General features: G+C 42.6%; 2 protein-coding genes across 6 annotated transcripts in view; one reads left to right on the top strand and one right to left on the bottom strand.

Annotated features, from left to right (window-relative positions):
* myo1g (myosin IG) overlaps positions 1-18,884 on the top strand; it is a 44,043-nt gene extending 25,159 nt beyond the window's left edge. Inside the window, exons 24-33 of one of the 5 annotated variants that reach the window (XR_015846762.1) lie at positions 2,932-3,204; positions 4,585-4,730; positions 10,351-10,459; positions 10,761-10,849; positions 11,941-12,005; positions 12,082-12,218; positions 16,721-16,785; positions 16,936-17,007; positions 17,101-17,250; positions 18,761-18,884. The gene's annotated coding sequence lies outside the window, so the exon portion shown is untranslated. Of the gene's footprint in view, positions 1-2,931; positions 3,205-4,584; positions 4,731-7,161; positions 7,617-10,350; positions 10,460-10,760; positions 10,850-10,919; positions 12,006-12,081; positions 12,219-16,720; positions 16,786-16,935; positions 17,008-17,100; positions 17,251-18,760 lie in introns of those variants that run through there. The other 4 variants (XR_015846759.1, XR_015846760.1, XR_015846761.1 and 1 more) reach the window with 4 other exon arrangements.
* Positions 2,752-9,991, bottom strand: LOC148321316 (cyclin-dependent kinase 5 activator 1). Its single transcript, XM_088318209.1, has 2 exons — positions 9,593-9,991; positions 2,752-8,919 (listed from the first exon to the last, which is right to left on the bottom strand). The coding sequence occupies exon 2, from the start codon at positions 8,852-8,854 to the stop codon at positions 7,865-7,867; it is 990 nt and encodes a 329-aa protein (XP_088174335.1). The 5' UTR covers positions 8,855-8,919; positions 9,593-9,991; the 3' UTR covers positions 2,752-7,864.
* Positions 18,885-21,112: the final 2,228 nt, after the last annotated feature.

Below are 21,112 nucleotides of genomic sequence, written 5' to 3'. Positions count from 1 at the left end.
TCAAATTGATCAGGCTCGGCTGATTGTTGATGCAATCACTTAAAGCGCCGTGCAATTCCATTACAGAGAGGCTGGCACCTGGTCTGCTTCTCTTTTGGGATTACCAGGCGCCCAGCTCGGATTTCGTAATGAGTTGGAGAGGATTTAGCATAATATGTGTCCCAGAGACGTGTTTTTGCCCCTAAATCCTCTCAGGGCAGACCCACCACCGCTTTGGAGAGCCCAGCAGGTTTTTTCCCTCGTATCTCTCCATTATCAGACCCGAGGGGAGGTCACATGTTGGAGATTACAGTAACATGAGGGGCAGATTGCTATTCGCTCGGCTCCCTCGAAACGCAACATGCCACCAGACTGGATGCGCACTAATCTGGACATATTTGAGAAACGAAAGGGTTCAAACTTGAATAATAAAATTAATCGATGAGGAAGTAGATCTGTATTTTTACGACCACTTCATCCAACTTGTAAAATAACACAGCCATCTCTTATAAGTTAAGGAAAACTAATGAAATAAGTAAAACTGAAATTGAAGAAACTGCGAATGACATAAAATTAAAAAAAAATTGTTTAAAAAAAAAAACCAAACAACTATCTGAAACTACATTTATAAAAGGATTAATTCTAATGAAAATGTCATGCGTTTTCATCTGTCACTTAATTTCAAACATCTCCTTTTTGGGGTTATTTAAAATGTATGTATTTCGGTATGACTATATGGCTGCATAGGAAAAATTCAAACTGAGTGACTTTTATTTTTTATCTTGCGCTCACAAATGTGTCAGACAATGCAATAATAAAACTAATACTAAAACTAATAAAAACGTAGCTAAAAACTTTTATTTAAACAGATCCGCTTTAAAAACTAACTGAATTAAAAAAAAAAAAAAAAACGTCATATTTTTTTTGTTTTGTTTTTTGTTTTTAAGTTCAAACTTTTTCCAAGAATTCCTGCTGTAGGAGTAAAATTGAAATCCACGTCACAATTTTATTGAGTAATAAAAAAACACGTCTAAATATCCTTTGGTGATCTCAAAGCACATGATATTTAATACATTTATCATATTCTCCTAATGTGCTTTCTCCCCTTACAATTAGCTTTATTAACTTAATATTTGCTGTGATGACGTCAGCTTCCCGGTCACTAATTAAATCATCAAATCGGGGCTTCAGTTCAGAGTTGTTGACTAATTGGTTCCCTGAGACCCCGTTGTTCCCTCAATTAGTGTTGGTATCTGCTCACAAATGTGGATGCTCATGTTCTTGTATTGGATTTGTATTCATTTCGGAACAATGGCCCCTTACTTTCATGCAATTCTAGTAAATTGCAAACATACTGTTTGCAACTTCCAGTCAATAGTTTTTTTTTGGGCATAGCAGATGGTTACAAATGGTCGTACCTCAATATAATGAACACCCACTTGCAAAAAACATTCAAATGCTCAGTACAGGATGATTTATGAGCACATTGTGCTGCTTTGTTGTTATGTTTGTATAGGTTTCTGGTTCCATGAACAAAACAATTTGAGGTTTGTTGCTTTGAAAAGATTCAAATGGAGAGACATAAACAGGCACGGACGACATTGAACGCTACATCTGGCTACCAGATCTAAACCACCATAATCCTTTTCTACGAAGCATTTCAAGGAGGGTGTTCGCAACATGCGTGATCCCAGCGGGCTCGTAAAAGTCAGCGAAGAGCAACCGAGGCCTCCGAAAAGCCACCACAGAATACCCAAAGTTCTGACACGAGGAGGCAGAGCCGTGTGATTTGTGCCCTTTGAGGACACACACACAAAAAAAAAGCCGGGCTCAAGTCGAACAGGGCGGCCGCCAACTGCGGCAGACCTCTTCATCTTGTCTGCCCTTTATTTATTTCATTTATTTATTTTTTTAATCAAAGCATCCTGGCCTCGCCTGTGTCGGCCCCGCCTTGACCACTGACCTCATGTCCATCCCGAGCCATACGGCTTCCTCCCTTGCCACCCTCTCAACATGCCGAGGACCGCTAACTCATTATTGATGTCACTTCCGTCATAATTTCCCGACATCAGCACCTCGACACCTGCCCGATCTATTGTGCTTTGATGAGTAAGCTGGAGATAAACTTTGAATGTAGCTAACGCCTAATTGTTCGAATAGTAAATTGATTATATTTGGATATGAGGACGGTCGCTGGTTTTCTTCTGATTGTAAATCTTGTTTTTTTAAAAAAAAAGAAAATGGATCGGTAGCAGCATCAAAATGAAGTCATGCACAATTTCGGAAATGTAGCTGCTCGCCATTGGCGACGTCTATGCCCGTCAATGGCAGTGAATGAGTGAAGATTTTCCTCCACATCAGTGGCGGAGGGCTTTCGTAAAAATGAAAATCCCAGAGACTGGCGGGAGAGACACCAGCACTGTTGAGAGACACAATGAATATGGTTAAATGTAAAATACGTGTTGCCGGCACCCCGCTGCTCAGTATGGCGCTAAATGGGCACATAAAACCACACTCCTCCACTGGTGTCCCCGTTTTAATGTCAGCAAAATGTCTTCTGAGCTCGGCGGGGTACTCTCACGTTTACACACTGCCCAGGTAGGCGACGCTTGCAACCAGGGCTTGCCGCATGGGGGTGGATTGACTGCTCGGATGGAGCCAAAAGGCCATCTGCACGCCGGGCCATTGTGAGGCGGGCTCTCCGCTCGCAAGCAAATTGGCTGGAATGTAGTTTCGGTGGTGACGATGCAATAAAATTCACGGAGAGTTGTATTTGAGCTCCGTACTTTATTAAATAATCCACATAGTTAACATTGTCATCATACAAAAGAAATACAAATGCAACGTTCCGTCTTCAAGTTTTCACCTCATGAGAGCAACGCACTTTTAGTGGCTTTATCAAAAAGTTCCGTCAAGTTAATGCGCTTCTTTTGTTTTTGTGGCATGTTACAGAGGAAGGTTACCATGGCAATGCAAGCGCGACCCAGCTGGCAAAGGGAAGATTGAAATTTGACAGTTATATGATTTTTATATATTTGTCTTAGTTTTAACATGTGCCTACTGTTGCCGTAAATGGAACTGTGGAACAATCTGTGTGTACGCAGGCTGCCCGGAGCTGCCTGAGACAAACACCACAAGTACAATGGCCATCTTTGTGTCACCATCTGCCGCATCGATGGGGAAAATCCATTGATAGCCACTAAGTTGATCGATTTGATAAAAGAGGTCTGCCACATAAAACATAATTATAATCAATTTAAAATCCTCCAAATGATCGCCATGTGAGAGTGATAGAATCATAATTTTGCCCCGAGAATTCATTTTTATTTTTTTTCTATTTCAAGAGCTGGAACACATCAGTGTAAAATGTTTTGTTTCCAGTGTTTCTCAGCAATCGTAAAGGAGGTTGACAACATGCTTATTAAAAACAGTGTTTGAAAATGTTCAACAGTTATTAAAACAAGAATTCATTATGTATAAAAAGCAAAATGTGAACAAGGTAAAAAACAAAAAAAAAAAAAACCCCAGTACGTTTCTAAACTACCAGCCAGCATGCGTTCTACGACACGACAACACAATTACTTCATTCTATTATTTCTCTCCAGACGTGACATTTTTATTTTTTTGTTCGGAGCACACCACCGTATTTACATCAGTTTCACCGTCATAAGGCCATCATGCTAACCCGCAGCAGTAGCACCCTCCAATAATTCAACACAACTCACAGAGCTGTGGCAACCAAACACTAATTTACATTTTCATTCTAACTGGAAACAGTTACATTTCCTATCGTTGAAAAAATATTTCCTCAATTGAGACCAATTTTGTGACCATTATTATTCTAGACCAAACTCCGGCCCGGGGGCCACATGGGGCCCGTTAAACGTTTTAATCCAGCCGGTCGAACTTGGAAAAAAATGTAATGAAAAAAACTTGTTAATGTTTTATTTTCTAAATACTCCGTTTTTTCAAAGACATATAAATTGTTGTAATGCTTCTGTTCACTTTCATTTCAAATTAAATGTATTTTTTTTCTCCGATGAGGTGAGGTTACCAAAACACTCCGCACATCAACTCCTGGTCCGGCCCCTCTGTCAAATTTTCCAACCCATTGTGGCCCACCAATCAAAAGGTTTGCCCAACCCCTGTTCTAGACGATGACCCTTTTTGAGTTAAAATTAACATTTTATTCCGTGAATCAGATTTTTTTTTTTTTTTAATGACACGAGAAAGTGGCAAAATATGACCTTTTTTTTTTTTTTCATTATTTAGAATTTTCTGCCCCACAAAAATCCAAGTCCAAAATGTTTCAAGCCTAAAAAGAGTAGGACAAAGGCAAACACTTCATGAATACTTCTAACACAACTTAGTCTTTTACCACTAACTGCTGCGATTGCCAGCCAGAAAATTTAACAAGTAAACATCCATTTTAACACAGTTGGCCATGGCCTGAACTGCATGTTTTTTTTTGTTTTTTTTTAAGTCTTTGAATTTGCAATCTCATCAATTAGCCAGTCATCTCCACAGACGTAAATTTCAAGTCCAAGCAACCATAAAGTCCCTTGTGATGCACCGCGATACCGCAATGTGCTTGTTGTCCCACAGGTAGACGTCAACGGCGGCCTTTGATTGGATGAAGTAAATTCGAGCTCCAGCTGAGACGCCACTTAATTGGCTTGGAAGCCGCTCCGCTCCGAGGAACGATTGGAGGAGCGGCTACCGGATCCAGCTCGGGTACTGATTGGACAGAGGTACTTTAATGAGGGGACAGTTGCCATGTTTGTGCAAACAGAAAGTCACATTTAATTTCTCGCTCCGTTTCCTTTGTGTATGAATCAAAAGACGGATGTTAGTGAGGCTCACGCCCAAGAAGAAGCTAATAAAGTCAATTAGGGTAATCAAAGAAATCACACTCCGTCATGCTCCGATTTCATTGAAAATTGCCCATGTGACCTTTAACTTTGTCCGACAGCCTCATTAAATAAAAACAAATATGACAGGCCTCATGCTAAAAATTCTGCCCTTCCTTGTCCTGATGATAGCTGGCGGGGTTGGGGTGTCAAATCTAATGAACAGCTGAGTGTGTGCGCACACGGGGATGGCGGGGAAGGGGGGGAGTGGGGGGTTGGGTGTAGCCAGCCGAGACACAAGTGTCCTTGTCAAAGCTGTGCAGAAGCAACAATAAGCCCAAAATGGCTGCCATTTGAAGGCCAAGAAAAAGCGCCTCTCTTTTTCTACTTCTGAATCACGGATCTGGTTGACTGGCGTGACTCATGCGAGCCCCCTCGGGCGGGCGCAGAGGCGGGCGGGCTTGACTCCAACAGGGAATAGGCAGCCTATGCGGCCTTCACTTTGTTAGAGGAGGATTTGGAGGCTGAGCCGGCGGGTCAAAAACTGCACCGCTAGTGTGACATCAAAATCTCAGTGGATTCCGAACTGTATGACCCCCCCCCCCCTCATCTCGTCATCCCTCGCTCCCTCATTATCTGATTGGGCGGGAGGATTAGTGCTGGATTACCCACTGAAGGAATGTGCGCCACAGTGTTTGTTTATGTGTGTTAAAGTCAAATTTTATATCTGGTCATATGACTTTGGGGGGAGCGGCTGCAGCAGAACCGCCATGTCTGAGTGGGATACAGTCTTGTGCCAAAATAGTGGGTCACCGCTTGCTCTGTCTATTTACATTTTCACAATTTCAGTTGATGGACCAGAAAGTCATTCGCTTCATTGGGAAAATCTTTTTGAAGATATTTTAGCTCTCTGCTCACCATGCATACCACAACCCGCACTTTACATTCTGGCAGTTTTATTAACCTAAAGTACACAACCCAAAGATACAGCAGCTTTTTGAAGACCTTTTGATTGACTAGATGCTAATTGTTTTACTTTTTTCCCCCCAACTAACATTTAATATTCTATTGGTGGCCCAATATTTTTTTGCACGGTACATATTCGAGGACGGCATCGGCTTTCTTGATAAATTCCATAATGATATATTAACATCTTTGTAATGCATTCAAAGTTGAGTTGCACAAATAACTCTGAAAACTATCTAGATCAGGTGTGGGCAAACTACGGCCCGGGGGCCACATGCGGCCCGTTAAACGTTTTAATCCGGCCCGCCGAACTTGAAAAAAATTAAATGAATAAACCTTTTTAATGTTTTATTTTCTAAATACTGTGGATTTCCAAAGACATATATCTTGTTGTCATGCTTTTTTTCCACTTTCATTTAAAATTAAATGTATTTTTTTTTTTTCTCCAATGAGGTGAGGTTACCAAAACACTCCATCCATCTGCTCCCTCTGTCAAATTTTAGTACCCATTGTGGCCCGCCAATCAAAAAGTTTGCCCACTCCGGATCTAGATTATGAAAATGTTCTAAGGCTCACATGCACAAGCGTGTTTAGAATATGCACGTTTGGGATTAAAGTCAGTAGAGCACAAGTGCCAGTGCTCCTGGGGAATAATTCCCATTGAGAATAATGAATTGGCGGCTTTAAGAAGCCGGTGGATGACCGACGAGAATGTGCAGCACACTCATTAGACGCCGAGCCAAATTCGGATTCCCTGTTGGACCTTGACCAGTGCACGCGTGTCACGCTTTTTTTTTTTTACCGAATAAACAGCACATGACGGGGCATTTAAATGCTCGGCGGCCAGCACGGCCTGGATTAGCAGCCGGACTCTGCGGGGGTTGTTGAGTGGACAAGAAGGGGCAGAGGTTTTGCGGGACGGGGGCAGGGCAGTCGTAATCTACTAATCTAATTAATACCCAGGCTGTGGCGGCCTGTCAACAAAGAAGCGAGGGTACACAGGATGGGCTAAACAGCTGATGACCCTGGCGGCAGGCCACTCACAACTCGGTCACGCTTCCGCTCACATGCGTCCGCGCTAAACCGGGGTATGAAATTACGACGACTCTGAGAACACTGAAAAGATTGCTGGTAAATTTGATTCGAGTAAATATAGGCAACTGTCTCCTCAGGCCAGGCGACCCACAAAAAGCCTCCACCGCACACAGCAGGACTCACATGGCGCTGGCATGCAGCTGTTCCCATCAGTCACTCCGCCAGTCGCATTGTCCCGGAATATCCAATTTAGTCAGATTAAACTGTCTGCGCCACGTTTTATTCTTCAGTCTCTGATGAAAATGTCAATCCAATCTGCTTGGACGTTTAGGTTATGAGCGGTGGAAATCGGCGATGGTGCTCGGAGAGGACGGCGTCCTCCGGTCTGAGCCGCGCACGTTGATTTATCACATTCAAAGAGGCGCGCGAGGATGCTGAGGGATGCCGAGAGGCAGCTGAGACAACCGGAGCTCGACACATGCTGTGCAGGCTTCGGCGGGACAGGTGGAGCAAATGGCTCCTGAATTCAAGTAAACGCAAGCAGAACACAAATGAGACTCCAATTATGACCCACCCTTAGGAGGTCAGATTTTCAGGATTAAGCAAAAACAACTAGGGCGAGAAATCGAAGCAATTCTGCCGTGAATTTGGGTGAGTTTTTTTTTTTTAGGGTTGAACAATTAATTGAATTTAAATCAGTTTCATGACTTATGTTTTCGTAGTTAACAAATCTAATTGATGTGGAAAAATTGTTCAAAAAAAATTGAAGAGGACCTTAGTAAAAAAAAATAAATAATAAAATTGCGTATTAAATCCCAATTGCAATATTTGTCATGATTATTCGGCCCTGCTTTTTTAAAATTTTGCTTTAAAATTATTCAATAATAATTCATACCGAGAATCTATCGTAGTCTCTGAACAAATTCTCTCCAAAAATTGGCACCCAACATAAACGATGCAATAATTAAATAAATACATATGGCAGCAGATGACGTGGAACGCAAATAAACAAGACGCCGCTTCCGAAACTCCTCTCACCGATCCAGAACCCGACTGTAATCTTGCGGAACGCAGCCGCCTTCGCTTTTGAGTTCTGCAAACACTTGCGTGAAAAAGTGCGGGTCTGCGTTGATGCGCAGCATCTTGGAGCTCGTGGCGTTGATGATGGCGAGGCATCGGTCCCAGAACGCCTCTTTACCCGCCTCGACCAGGAAGGGCTTCAGCGGATAGGAGATTTCGTTGCCCATGTACGAGTAGGACAGATAGAGGCAGGTGAGCAGGATGGCCTGCAGCTCATGCTCCGACGCCACCAGGTCGCCGTCCACGACGTCTCGGCACAGCATGTAGACGAAGACCACGTTGGCTGGCGTGACGAAGGCCTGGTCCTGCCAGCCCTGGAGGAGAAGCGAGCGATCCACGGCCCTCAGCCACAGGACGGGATCGGACGGCGAGAGATGCTTCAGGCGGTAGCAGCGACGGCACAGGAACTCCCCCAAGCAGCGAAGCAGCTCGCTAGTGGACGCCTGGACGATGACGCGTTTCGGGGACGTGCTCACCGTCCCCTGGGGGAACTTTTTCACCGATGAAAGCTGCTGAGGTTTCATGCAGCCGTATCCGTGGCCTTGACCAAGTCCCAAGCCGTAGCCGAGTCCCAAGCCGAGTCCTGCCGGGACCTCGTAGCTGGTCAAGTTGGCGCAGGACAGAGACTTCCTCACATTCTCGTAGTTGAGATGCAGCACGGGATCCTTTTGGTAAATGTTGATGTTGTTGTTGTTGAGCGGGTCAACGAGGCCGACTGGACCACTGGAGCCTTTCTTGGAGTTGCCCTTCTTCTTGGTGGACGCCACCAGTCGTTTCCATGTGAGCACCGGGAGGAAGATGGACTGGCCTCGCTTCAAGCCGCGCTCTTTCTGACCGTTGAGAGATCGGCTGCTCAGGCTCGGGTAGTGGCTCAACGAGCCAGGGCGGTTGTCGTAGTAGCCCGACTTGCGCGAGCCGGGCGACAGAGACAGGACAGTGCCCATGATGACGATGATATCGATGCCCGAGCTCGCCGTTGCTCGTCTTCAGCTGAATAATCGGAAATGATCTGCAACTCAAGAAAAATTAAATAATCAAGATCATGATCACTCCTGCTGCCACGCAAAGCAAAACTGACATTTCACAGAAAAGTGAACCCAATGAATTTCAGTGCTTGTCGTCCATCTCAATGTTGAATAACCACAGGCAAAATCTTTGGCTATTCAGTTCTGTTGATGACGAACAACTGATGTTGCGCCCATCAATTGATTGCGAAGATTGTGCGGCAATTATTTTTGACGAACTCTCTCCAGAAGTAATTGGAGTGCACTTTTGATTCACTCCCAACTAATCTGCTTGCTCTCTGGAAATTCTAAATTTGACATCGTCTGTCGAAAGCGGACAACGCACGTTCACAGATGATGCTACAGCTCGATCCAACTCCATTACTCTGCTTGAACAAACACTGGAATCCAAACCGGTTTAGGAAATCCAGAAAGGCTCTCCCACCTCATTATCATTTTTAAGAATAACTAATTGGTTCATTTGCATCGTTAAATCGAGTCGCTATTATTGGAAAGATTTCAATACATTTGTACCGTATTATGTACATTTAAAATAATATTTTTTTCCAGAAGTTTACTTTGCGCAAATAAAATACTGTCCGTCCACCCTGCTTGTTTCTAAGAACCTGCAGTTCCGATACACAACCAACATCATCAAGTCCTCTCAAAGATGCTCACCTGAGTAGCACACTGCAAATCCAGTTGTGTCGCAGTCCTTCCAGATGCAAATGAAGAGTTCTTTATTTTTCCAAGCTCGACTGAGGAAACAAAAACCACTCCCGTGGATGCTTTGAGCCGCTCTTCACAGATGCAACAGCGCCTTGGCCATTCGGACGGGATGCTGTTGTCATCCTCCTCCCCGTGCGCCTTACAGCCACTCTTGAGGCACGCGTTTAAATATTGCGATCAAATGTCTTTTCGAGCGCTTCTCCATGTTTGAAGATGCGGACCTCCGGTGTTTTTTTTTTCAGTGAACATGCGCGTCTTCCGGATCGTCATCCCCGAATCATCTTTGCAAACGCAGCGCTGAGGGTCGCAGTCCCTCTCCCGGCAGACGGACCTTGTGAGCGAGCTCGCAGGAATATTGGTCCGCTTTTTTTTTTTTTTTTTTTTTTTTTGCAGCCAGTGGGCTCGCACAGCCGCTCGTAGCCCCGCCCACGACTCTTTCCGCTCTGTATTGTTCTGAGGTCAGCTGCAGCAACGCACGCACGGTCGAACCTAAATTCGGCGTTTGCCAAATGGTTGCCGACCATTTGGCAACTGAGCTTTTAGTCGAGATTTAATCTAAAGCGCGCATCTTCACTTTGAGCTGTTCTCGATCAGTTTATAATCGCATGGCGAGAACAAAAATATTTAGTTAGAATGCATAAATTAATTTATTGCATGTATTAATGTGTGTAAATTGTCACAGAGTTTTGCTCTAATCAACCATTCAGAAGTCGCAAATGCTGATGTTGATGATCGAGGGCCTGTGTGGATGAAATCGATATCTTCCGCTAGAGGGCGACAAAGCACCCTTTTCTATTAGACAAGTCTATATACCAGGTCATTAAAAAAATCTTATTTCTAATTATATTATTTATAATTAATGTCATCATAGTTGATGCACAATAATGTTTAGTAATGAATATTAAGATGGAACATGTGAAACGTTAGTATTATGACACTAACATGTGTTAACCAGCCGCAATATTAGGAGTATAACGTGCAAAAACGAATCAGATCGAATACCAGTGCTTGTCTCAACAATTCAAAACGGCAACTGTGGTGATAATGCTTTGAAATAACGCTCGGTGATACAAGTTTTGATTTTGACCTTACATGTATTGTCGTTGTTGTGTTTTAGGATGATGTGGAACTGCGGCTCAGAGTGATCAATCTCAGTTCTATACAGATTGCAGATGAGAATCCAGTACATACGTCAAATATAAACTGGTAATTAATCCTTTTGTGGGTCAGTTAATATTTTGTAACTGTCTTCTGATAAGTCCGTTTTGTACTGTAGGTCATGTAGCCGAGAGGATCAGATGAGTCACGAGCAATCTCAACAAACCGTCCAAAGCCTCAACGTTCACAGTTTTGTCTTGAGTGGTTAGATGACATAAATTTCACGTTAACGTCATTTCAGAACAGTCACAACACATGCACAATCGAACGTAATCCGGTCCTGTATCAAAACATCCGCCTCGAAACATAACAATTTACGGCGTTTTCAAAACAACCCCAGATTAGATTCCGAAGCTAAAATAAAACATTTTTGAGTAATTAGTTCATTCCTCTTGACAGAAGCGCAGTTGTATGAGAACTGCATGGGAAGGGAAGGAGGCAATAAAAGCTTGCATCTTGTATTCCCAGAGGGCCAGAACTGTTGGAAGCTCAAGAAGAAAAAAAAAAAAACAGCAATCAAGTCGTGATGGAGCAACGGAGATAAAAAGAAAATGTGGGCAGCCAAAAAGCAAACATAAACAGAATTTTACAGCCAACGACTGGATGTTAAGATGACAAGTCTGCTGCAAACTCAAAACTGATACGAGAGGGTGAAAACACTTATTATTCAAAACAGCTGAATCATCTGCAAACATCTCTGATGTTTATTCTATTCTTGTAAAAACTCACAATTACTTTATAGATTGCTGTGCATTTTTTTTTTTTTAAGCTCGTGTGGCGGAAAAACAAATCCACAGCAGTAAACAAGCCTTTGTGGACCCACAAAAAAAAAAAAAAGCAAATGTTGAAAAACACACTGCATATGTATTTACTGGATTTGGACTTTCTCTCGCTAAACACACACGTGCACACACATGCGCACAGCTGCAGGACTCTCCTGCCCAGCTGACCCGGATACTCTGACTGCTATGAAAAGAAGTCTTGTTATCCTCTTCACAGACCAGCCGACCGAGTAAAGTCTTGTCATCTAACTCCCAATGAAATGTTTGAGAACAACAAGACGGATTCTAAAATTCAAAATTGTACATTGAGATTTATTTGATAGAATTTTTGCTCCCATGTCTGTCAACATGTCACAGAGGCATACAAGCATGATGTCATCTCATTCTACCGACCTACCTACTTATCCATCGGCAACACGCTGGTGAGTACGCAGAAACCGTTTCCTATAAGTGACCACTCGAACAAAATGTTCTGTTCATTTTTCACTTTTGATTCAGGGCCGCTGCGTTTATTTGCCGCGGCAGAACATCAACGTGATGTCATCCTCAGTTCCTGGAACGGAGAATGAGAGAGAAAAACAGAATGATTCAGCATTGAGGATTCATCAAAACCTGACGATCGGAGCGACTGGAAGGTAGCACAGTTTTGAATCTGGACTTGAAATCTGAATGATGCGGCTAACTTCACTTCTTTTGGCTGCTGATTCCATTTGTGTGCAGCACAACAGCTAAATGCTGCTTCATCATGTTTGTACAAATTGAGCTGTGTAGACTTCAAAGCCCTCCTGGGTTTATAATCCATTATCTTTTCTTTAATGTTCTGTTCTAGTGTGGACACAGAACCGTGGCCAATCGTGAACTTTCTAAAATGCTCATGAGAAAGTCATATTTGTGTGAACACCAAATCTAGGCCATTAAGACAAAGCAATCGAATGAAAAACAGCAACTGAGTGTGTTTGTTTGTGCCTCATGACATTCGTAACTTCGGGGCAATCGTCGTTCCTGTTACAGAAGGGGGGGGGTGGGGGGGGGATCAACAAGGGTTGGTTGCTGTTTGCCCCAGATTCACAGTTTGAGTTCACAGCTACGGCACATGAAAATAAGAAAAATAAATAAAAAAAAAGACCCCATTTTATTTGTTTTTTACGCTTTGCCGCGCTGCTTGCAGTTTGTGCATGTTAGACTTTTATTTAGTTTTTTTGTCCACTCAGATTTCAGCATTTATGTGCAGTTATGATTGTTTTTTTGTTTTTTTTTGTCGAGCTAGCCAAGGTTTAGTGAGCAAAACATGGATTTTAATCATCAGCATCTCCGCTGGGTATGGTGGTTTTTATTGCAACTTTTTACGTGTTGTCATATTATTAGATAAATATTGATTCCGAACTGCTCCAGTGGTCCCCAACCACCGGTCTGCGGACTGGTTCTGCGCCGTAGTCCGTTTGGTGCAAAGACAACCCCCAAAAAATGAAATAATAATAATAATTATTATTATTTATTTATTTATTTATTGCAGAGCGCCAGCCAACCCCATCCCGACGATTACATTCCGATGGCTAATATAAATACATTAAAATGTAATTGAGAATCGTGACCAGCTGCGAGCAGATGACGCGGCGCAAATCTGCGAGACTGCAGCCAACCAGCGTGCATGTTTTCGTTGTAACTTTGGTTTGCAAGTTAAACCCAACATAATTCATCAATGAATGAAAGCCGCCGTAAACATAAAGTTTATAATAATAATGATCGAATGTGCAGCGAAACGTGGGCGTAATCTTCCAAAGATGAACTCATTTTGACAAGAGAGGGCCCTTCCCATCGTTTTTTGTTTTCTCGTGGAGGAGGAAGCCGTTGTGCAAGGTATGTCGTCAAAAAACAAGGCAACACAACTAACCTGTTGAATAATTTGAACAAGTAGCACCCAAGTATTGACGTGGAACGCATTGCACGCATTGCCCACGTTAGCGTTGGCATTTTAGCCGCAAATAACTAGCAATTGCTGTGTCGAAATTCTGCACAATCAAAGTTTAAGTAGGTTCACTGTGTTATTTTACATATTAGAATGTCAAAGGTGCCCCCTTGGCGAACCACTGCTCTATATGATGTTCTGCATCTGGCCCAGTTACATTTTTAATTGTATTTTTGCATACTTCTGATGCTTTCTACATATATGACGCGACAGTTGCGCTTTATTTTAAGAGGTGCTTAATCCCCATCGAAGGCCCAGGAGCAACATGCAGGAAGTAAAATTCTCCTTGCAAATCTGCTTTGCTTCGGCATTCCTACAGCAATACTGTCCTCTCGTGGAATATAGAATGATTGTCTTGTTGTAAGCTCCAGTTCAAGTATTTCCCAGTAGAGGGCGCTCAATGCACGTGATGAAGCGCATCAGGGTTGTTGTGCTGTAAATGCTTTTTGGTCGCTATTGATTCTTTCCAACCTGTATCAGAACCATTTTTGGACTTAGTTTTGACATAGAATACGTAAAAACACGCCACTTCAATCGATCTAAAGCAACTTTCAAATGACATATTAGAGGCTCTTTGACATGACTGTAAATTATGTTTATTGCCATCCATCTATTTTCTTGTAGAAGTAAGAAGTTTTTATCTATTTAAACTATTTAAATATAAGACAGAAGAATAAAACCAGATGTTGCGTGTTATGGTGTAAATAATAAACATTGTCCGAATATTGCGGCAGTATTATTTATACATGTATTTCAAAGTAGTTATTATATTATAAGAGTTATTGTAATATTGCTAGTAATATAGGATAATACAATGTTTTGAGTTTTAATATACTCAATTTATATCGTGTTTGAGGGAGTTAATAATATCTACAGCTCAATTAATCTTGCACCTACACAAGAACAAAATTTCATAAGGAACTCTTGAATCCCATTACATCGTCCAGCTGTACCTAATGAAGTGTCCGTCCAACCTTTCTGTCTTTGACTTGAGGGATGGGGCGTGGGGGGTTGAGGTCAGGGTCAAACCTGTTAACCCCTCCATTGACGAACATATCATCGGGGGCTGTTCTCTACACCTTAAGTCACACAAACGCACATCCTGATCCCACAGGCAGAATATAGCTGTCAACACACAGCAAACATTTGATCCGGCAAGGGGATCAGCCCACTGATCCTCAACCCCATTAGCTCAAATGTGTTTCAGCCCATTGCTTGTCTGCACGCTGAATAGATGCCGGGCGCCTGGTGGCAATTTGTGAACATGATTTATACCCATAAAGATGACATATAAACAACCTCAACTTGAACAAACGGATGCTGTTAAGTTAAGAAAGCACAACTTTAGTTGTTTACAAGCTGTGATGAGATTTATAGGGCCAAAGAGAGAGAAGCCTTTCAGCCCCTGCTTGGGGACTTAGGGGGGCCAACTTATTTGTTGTTAAAGCGCCGCCTGTGGTGTTAACCCATGACCCCGCTGCTCCCTGACCCTCGGGAGGACAGCTCCGTCCACGCGTCAGGGAGAAGGCCTGTCACAGAGGAAACATGCAAGACACAATTAGTGGCCTGGTGATCAAAAAGACTCGCTGAGTAAAGAATGTCAGGCCGCCGGATGCATCAAGCGGCTGCAGGAAAAGTGTGAATAGAGGCACAGACCAGAGAGACGAGGGCAGATTAAGAGCTTGGGGCGACAGTCCGTGTGTGTGTGTCTTTATTTTTATGTGCAGTGAGCATGTTACCGATATATCTATCGTAATTAGTCATAAAAATGCATCTTTGCACTTCTGGTGAGGGGAATAAAATGTTCACTGAGTCAACAGTTTTCTGCAAGCAACTGAAGTGACAAATGAAAATGACACAATATGGGCACAGATGCAATATGATGCAGTTTGGTTGGAAACCTTTTCTTTTTTTTTTTTTTGCAATTTTTCTAAATTCATCTGCAAGACTAAAAAAAAAAACAAATCCAGAAAATGTCCATTTGCGGTAATAAGTGACAGTGGAAGTGAGTTAAGGAGCTTCTTTGAAATCAAAGTAGCCCTTTGTTGCCATCTTGTGGCATTCATAAGCAATGGCAGTTACAGTAAAATTAATTTTTGGGGGGCGTCAATTATCCTGTATGTAAATTCTAATTTCTTCCTGGAATTAATGACAATAAATCAGTGAATAAATTTGAATGAACCAATTTTCGCAACATAACATTAATACAAAAAATATTAGAAGGCTCTCGCCTTACGTAAGGTATAAATATACTTCTGTTAAGAGCCTATCTTTTCTTTCCACGTCGCTTTGTTGCTGACATGACCTCATGTTTGCGTCTGCGGCCTGATTGTGCTGAGGGGTGTTTTTTCTTCCATCAATGGCATTTTCATGCTGTCAAGGGGAATGTGGAAGTGGCTGAGCACAAACAGCCTCACACGCATCCAACAGGGTCACATTATCTTCAAAGCCGGTCGCTTCCAACGTGATATGACTCAGGCCTTAAAAAAAAAAGAAAAAAAAAAAGACAGACATCTCGCATTCCTGAGCCCATTCCACAAAGTACAATAACTTCCTAGAATTCTTCGACCCTCGACAGCGGAGCCAGTGCGCATCCTGTTGTCCACGCAGCACTTCCTGCGAATGCCGCTTGCTCAGTGTTCCTGGTCGCCATGGTCACCTGAACACACCGTTAACTTGCCGTGCACGCAAAGACCTGGCCGGAGACCCAACGTGAGATTATACGGCTGGCAATTAGTTCATGTGTCTTCGGAAGGCGATATATGGAGACTTTTTTTGTTTTTAATGTGCAATATAGGTGCTTCCTGTCTTGTGTTTTTTTTTTTTGTCGCCAATAATCCTGGCTTCCACTCGGCGTTATTAAAGCAGAGTGTCTTTTGTGCAAAAAATCTAAAGCGCTACTCTGGAGGCTACAAAGCAGAACAAATGAACTAAAAGCTGTTTCAGGAAATGTCGAGCAGGTTGTAGCATGTGTCGAAAGTGTCGTGTGTTTTGTTTGGTTGCTAGTTAGCGGCATGATGCGAAAGATATTCAAGAGATTTCCAGGAAAGATTATTGAGCACAAAGTATTAGGGCCAGACTCAAAAGAACACAAAATTGAGATAATTATATTTTTCTGTTTTTACTCATTCGTGTCACCCCAACACTTTAAATGTATTTTTATTATTCTAGAAGTCACATGGTTAAACACGAGGGTGCATCGTGCAGATCCTCCGCAGGCCATGAGAAGAACAAAAGTAAGTTGACGCAATTAGTTGTCTTTATATTTAAATCATTCAAAACCAGCCGAATGATTAAAAAAACCAAAAAAACTAAAAAACGTCTCTTTGACGTATTTATCCCTCCATGGTAGTAAAAGAGTTAATGATACTGCAACTTTGACTTAGCTCTCCAATTGTGACCTCACACCCTTCGATTTTTCACGTCAATCAACAATTTATGGCTGGCATAAGCAACAGGTGAGTATTGTTCAACCCTGGGTTCCTTCCAAGTGGCCTTCTAGACTTAATCGTTGACCAAGTATCGGAATTCAATCGCTTTTGTAATTACAGGCCACGCTTGACCAGTCCCGGGTATGTCTGACGTCACCTGCGACCCCAATGACGACAATCGCTGTGGAAAATGGATGGATGGGATGCGGATCAGCAACCGCCTGGAATTGACCACGCTGGACTAAAGCGATGACATCACTCATCAAAAAGGTGCTCCTGCTTCCACCCTTGCTGTGGTCGACTTGTTCGCCAAACGCATGCAGGTTAGCGGGAATGTTCAGACCCTTATTTGGGGATGCGGCACCGTTCGTTAAGTGCCACATGAAACAAATAGTTTACTCAATCGCGTCGCATTCTCTGACCGAACATTCCTCGGAGGTGAGTCAGACCCGATCAGTTATGCAGCGGGGGGGGGGGGGGGATGCAGCCATTTCAAGAAGATGAGGGCGTTTGTGACTGTTTGCTTTCTATATGACGAATCCCCCATTTTGTCATTCCTGTTAGATTTCACAGCCTTTGGATATCTGATGGCACACCGGATGCTGATTATTATCCGCGTTACCCCCATGCGACCGAGCCCAAACAAATGTCAACAGCTTGACAGAGCTGCGACAGAAATGTTTCCATAGTTCTTGTTCTCATTAGTGTCGCAGGTGAGCTAGCCAAGAAACAGAATTTTCGGTTAGAAATGTAGGTCAGCCGAGAAGGCCTTGCTTGGCCCCTCCCACCGACTCCGAAGATGTGTTGTGTCCAGTATTTATTTTTTTCTTCCTCAATAACGTGATCAACGCAACTTTCCCTCGGTGTCTCGCTTCTCTCTTGGCTCTTCAAGGCTCATCAAACGTCACTTAAATATGCTGTGATCTTCCAAGTGCCTTCTACTGCAGGGCATCGTGTACGGAATGCTGCTTCGTGTCAGAGGCTGTCAGTCCGTCTCCACTCCAGAACCTGTGTGATGTCATGGCGTGGGAGCTTTCTCGGAAAATCCTCCGGCGCCCAATTTAATTATTACGGCTATTATGGACAGTGAGGGGCTGGGAACATCGTCGTCCAATCAGAATTCTCCTCCTCGCACCCAAAGGTGTTGCGTAAAGAGTGCAGATTGCTGCAATCGTGCTGAATTTGAGTGCAAAGGGCAACATAGAAAATTAATTATAATTTAATTTTTTACAGAAATGAAAATGATCTGTGCCCAGTAATCAGAATTAAAATGTCATAATGCAAAAAAGAATAATGTACTTCATTGCTACTAGTATTCCCGGCAAGTTGTCCATAACGTCACATATCCCGCTTGGACTGAGATCATTTATTATTTGAGGTTGAAAAATATTTTATTTTGAAAAGTGACTGACTTTTCTCCGTTTTATTAATCAATGATGAACTCTTGACGCATGAAGATGCTAATTGTCTCAGCCGCATTACGCTAATAGTTAACCCACACGCTAGCGAAATGAGTACAAAACGGGCCCCGTTTGAAGTAGTTTACGGGAAGTGGTGTGAATAGGTTCCAGAATAAGAGCTTAAACAGGAAGTGTATTTTTTTTTTTGTTTTCAATTTTAACTTTTCATATTTATTCAAATAAACAGTCTGTGACCTTGTTCGCACATTCAGTAGTGAATTTGTTTTTGATCCATTGCAATACGAATATCATTCGAGGTGATAACACTAATAAGGGTAAAATAATTTTTCCTTATTTGAATGAATTTCTTTCTCTGCAAGGCTTCCAGGTGCATTTCACAAGACCAAGGTGATGATTAGCAGAAGCTCGGCTTGACGGCATCGTCCCCCGACTGACATTTTCACATCATCGCTGTCATCTGGTCGAACAAAGAGGAGGAAAATGTCAGAGCGGAACTGGTTCCAGCAGCCTGGAAGTCGCGACCTGCCGATGCTGCGCGGGAGAAGGTAAAGAAGCTTGTTGCCTTGGTTGCCTGACTTGTTTACAAAACACGTAATGGTAACCTTCAGATTGACACCGACAAAAAAATTAATAAATAATGACTACGTTATTAGGTGTTTACTTGTCATTTTAAGATCACGATTGATTTATTTGCGCGCGTAACCCAGGTTAGAAAGTGATCTTTGATGATGTCACGGGTCTCTTTGCTTCTACTTTGCAATCCGAGTTGTACACTTTCCAGTCAACCATTTGGAGGAAATGAGAACCGGAGGGACAGGAAGTGAACCTGCCTCACCTGCGGCACGTTAGCGAGTGTGTTTTCCGACGCGTCCATAGCGACCATTTTAGTTGAAGTCGTCACCGCGCGCATCAAACTCAACAAATGTCTGAGACTGCGTCGTGTCGCGTTGCCATCTCGCGTGGAAAATACTTAAGAATGGGTTGTTTGCTTTGAGAGGACGTATTTTCTGAGTCACCGTGCTGCTTAGCTTAACATTTTGACCTTCCATTTTATTTTCCGTTCAGAGACAGTTATACTACTTTGAGTCGCTTCCACGGAACAGGTTTGTTGTTGTGATTGTAGGGGAACTCCTCATGAGGAGTGGTGGGAATGTAGCTTCGGCTCATAAAACAAAGTCCTCGGGGCATCAAAGTTCACAGAGATTGAATTCCCTCAAATGACACGGCTGAGTGATATATATATATATATATTTTTTTTTTGTGGGTCTTAATGATTTTAAAAGTTGTTTGTGCTATGCTATGGTAGTTGTGACATGAGTTTTTTTTTTTTTTTATAATGCAGATGAGTGTGCTTCAACTGAAATTCTGCAATTACTATTCGGTAATTTTTTGCCATATTATTGCGATGAAACATTTGGAATCTTCTTTTCCAATGGCAAGGCACAATCGCGATAAACTTAGGGCTAAACCGTTTAAAAAAATAAATTACACCCCCCACCACCCTCAATATTATAAGAGCAATATTTATATAATGAAGGTCCTCTTCTCTATATGCAAATGAGCCATGAATTAGTATGACTGTTCAAATAAATAAACTTTATTTTTAAACTGCTGCAAATAAATCACACTGAAAAATTCTGATTGACATCCAAATTCTGCTTTTAAAGTTTTCAAGATATTTTTTTTTATGCACTTCAGTCACTCGTCGACCTATTATGCAAGAGCTTTTATCATCATTTCAAACAATTAATCGACGTAGGTGATGTTTAAAAGGCCTTGAAGCGCAAGTCGGTGCAAACCACAAGCGTGTTTGAGAAGATTAATTTGGCTTTTCTCGATCGCTTAGCGTGCGGCGCCGTTAGAATGCAACAGCCGATCATACCAGCGTACATCATGTGATGAACAATTAACTTATTTTAATTACACAACACGAGTGGATATTTTATTTATTTATTTATTTTTGTTGTTATTTTCTATGCAGAAGCACCAACAGGCCAAAATACTTGTCTGTAATTACAAGTGAGCCACAACCAAATTTTCCTTTATATTCGTATGGACCTTTCTCGCGTGTGTGTGTGTGTGTGTGAGGGCGTTCACGTCAAAGGATTTAACATGAGACGGCATTCCAGGAGTTGTTGTCATATGTTTTCCATGACATCAAAGCTGTGCGAAGATTTTGGGACGGGTGAGTGTCATAACATAATGTGTTGTGGACCGAAAAATCTGACTGATTCAATAATGTCCCCAGTTTGATGCATATGTCTGAAATAACAAAATTGCCGTTTCTGGCATGTGCGATATGTGCGGCCCGCTCCTAAAAAATGTTGCTTCTTTGACCATATCCGTCCATAAATATGATCTTGGAACAGGTTTTGTCGTGTTTCGAGGCTCCACTGTACATGTGAGTTGACATTGGTTGGATATTATTAACTTCATTCATTCCGGCGACTTTTATGAGGCGACCCTTCGGTTCCACATTGAGACGGGTTCTTATCTGCTGTGCTGCAGGGGCCACTGTGCGGTTCCTGTTATTGCGGTCCCTCCGCGCTCAGGCTCGTATGCGCGCCCGCGCCGGCTGCCGCCTCGCTCCTGCCTTTTCCATTGCCCGGCAATTGCGATTGTATAAGCACCGATGGCAAATAAGGATTGTTTGTTATTACAATGCCATTCCGCGGCGGCTTGAACGTGTGTTGTTTTGACTCGTGAGAACA

This window comes from Idiotropiscis lumnitzeri, chromosome 16 (genome assembly GCF_059441095.1).
Source record: "Idiotropiscis lumnitzeri isolate Australia: NSW breed Sydney's pygmy pipehorse chromosome 16, RoL_Ilum_1.0, whole genome shotgun sequence".
Lineage (NCBI taxonomy): Eukaryota > Metazoa > Chordata > Actinopteri > Syngnathiformes > Syngnathidae > Idiotropiscis > Idiotropiscis lumnitzeri.
The sequence above is the reverse complement of the archived record's forward strand: the minus strand, read 5'-3'. Positions and strand labels throughout refer to the sequence as shown.

Excerpts from the sequence above, each read along its gene's own strand:
- LOC148321316 (XM_088318209.1), bottom strand. The coding sequence starts at position 8,854 with ATGGGCACTGTCCTGTCTCTGTCGCCCGGCTCGCGCAAGTCGGGCTAC.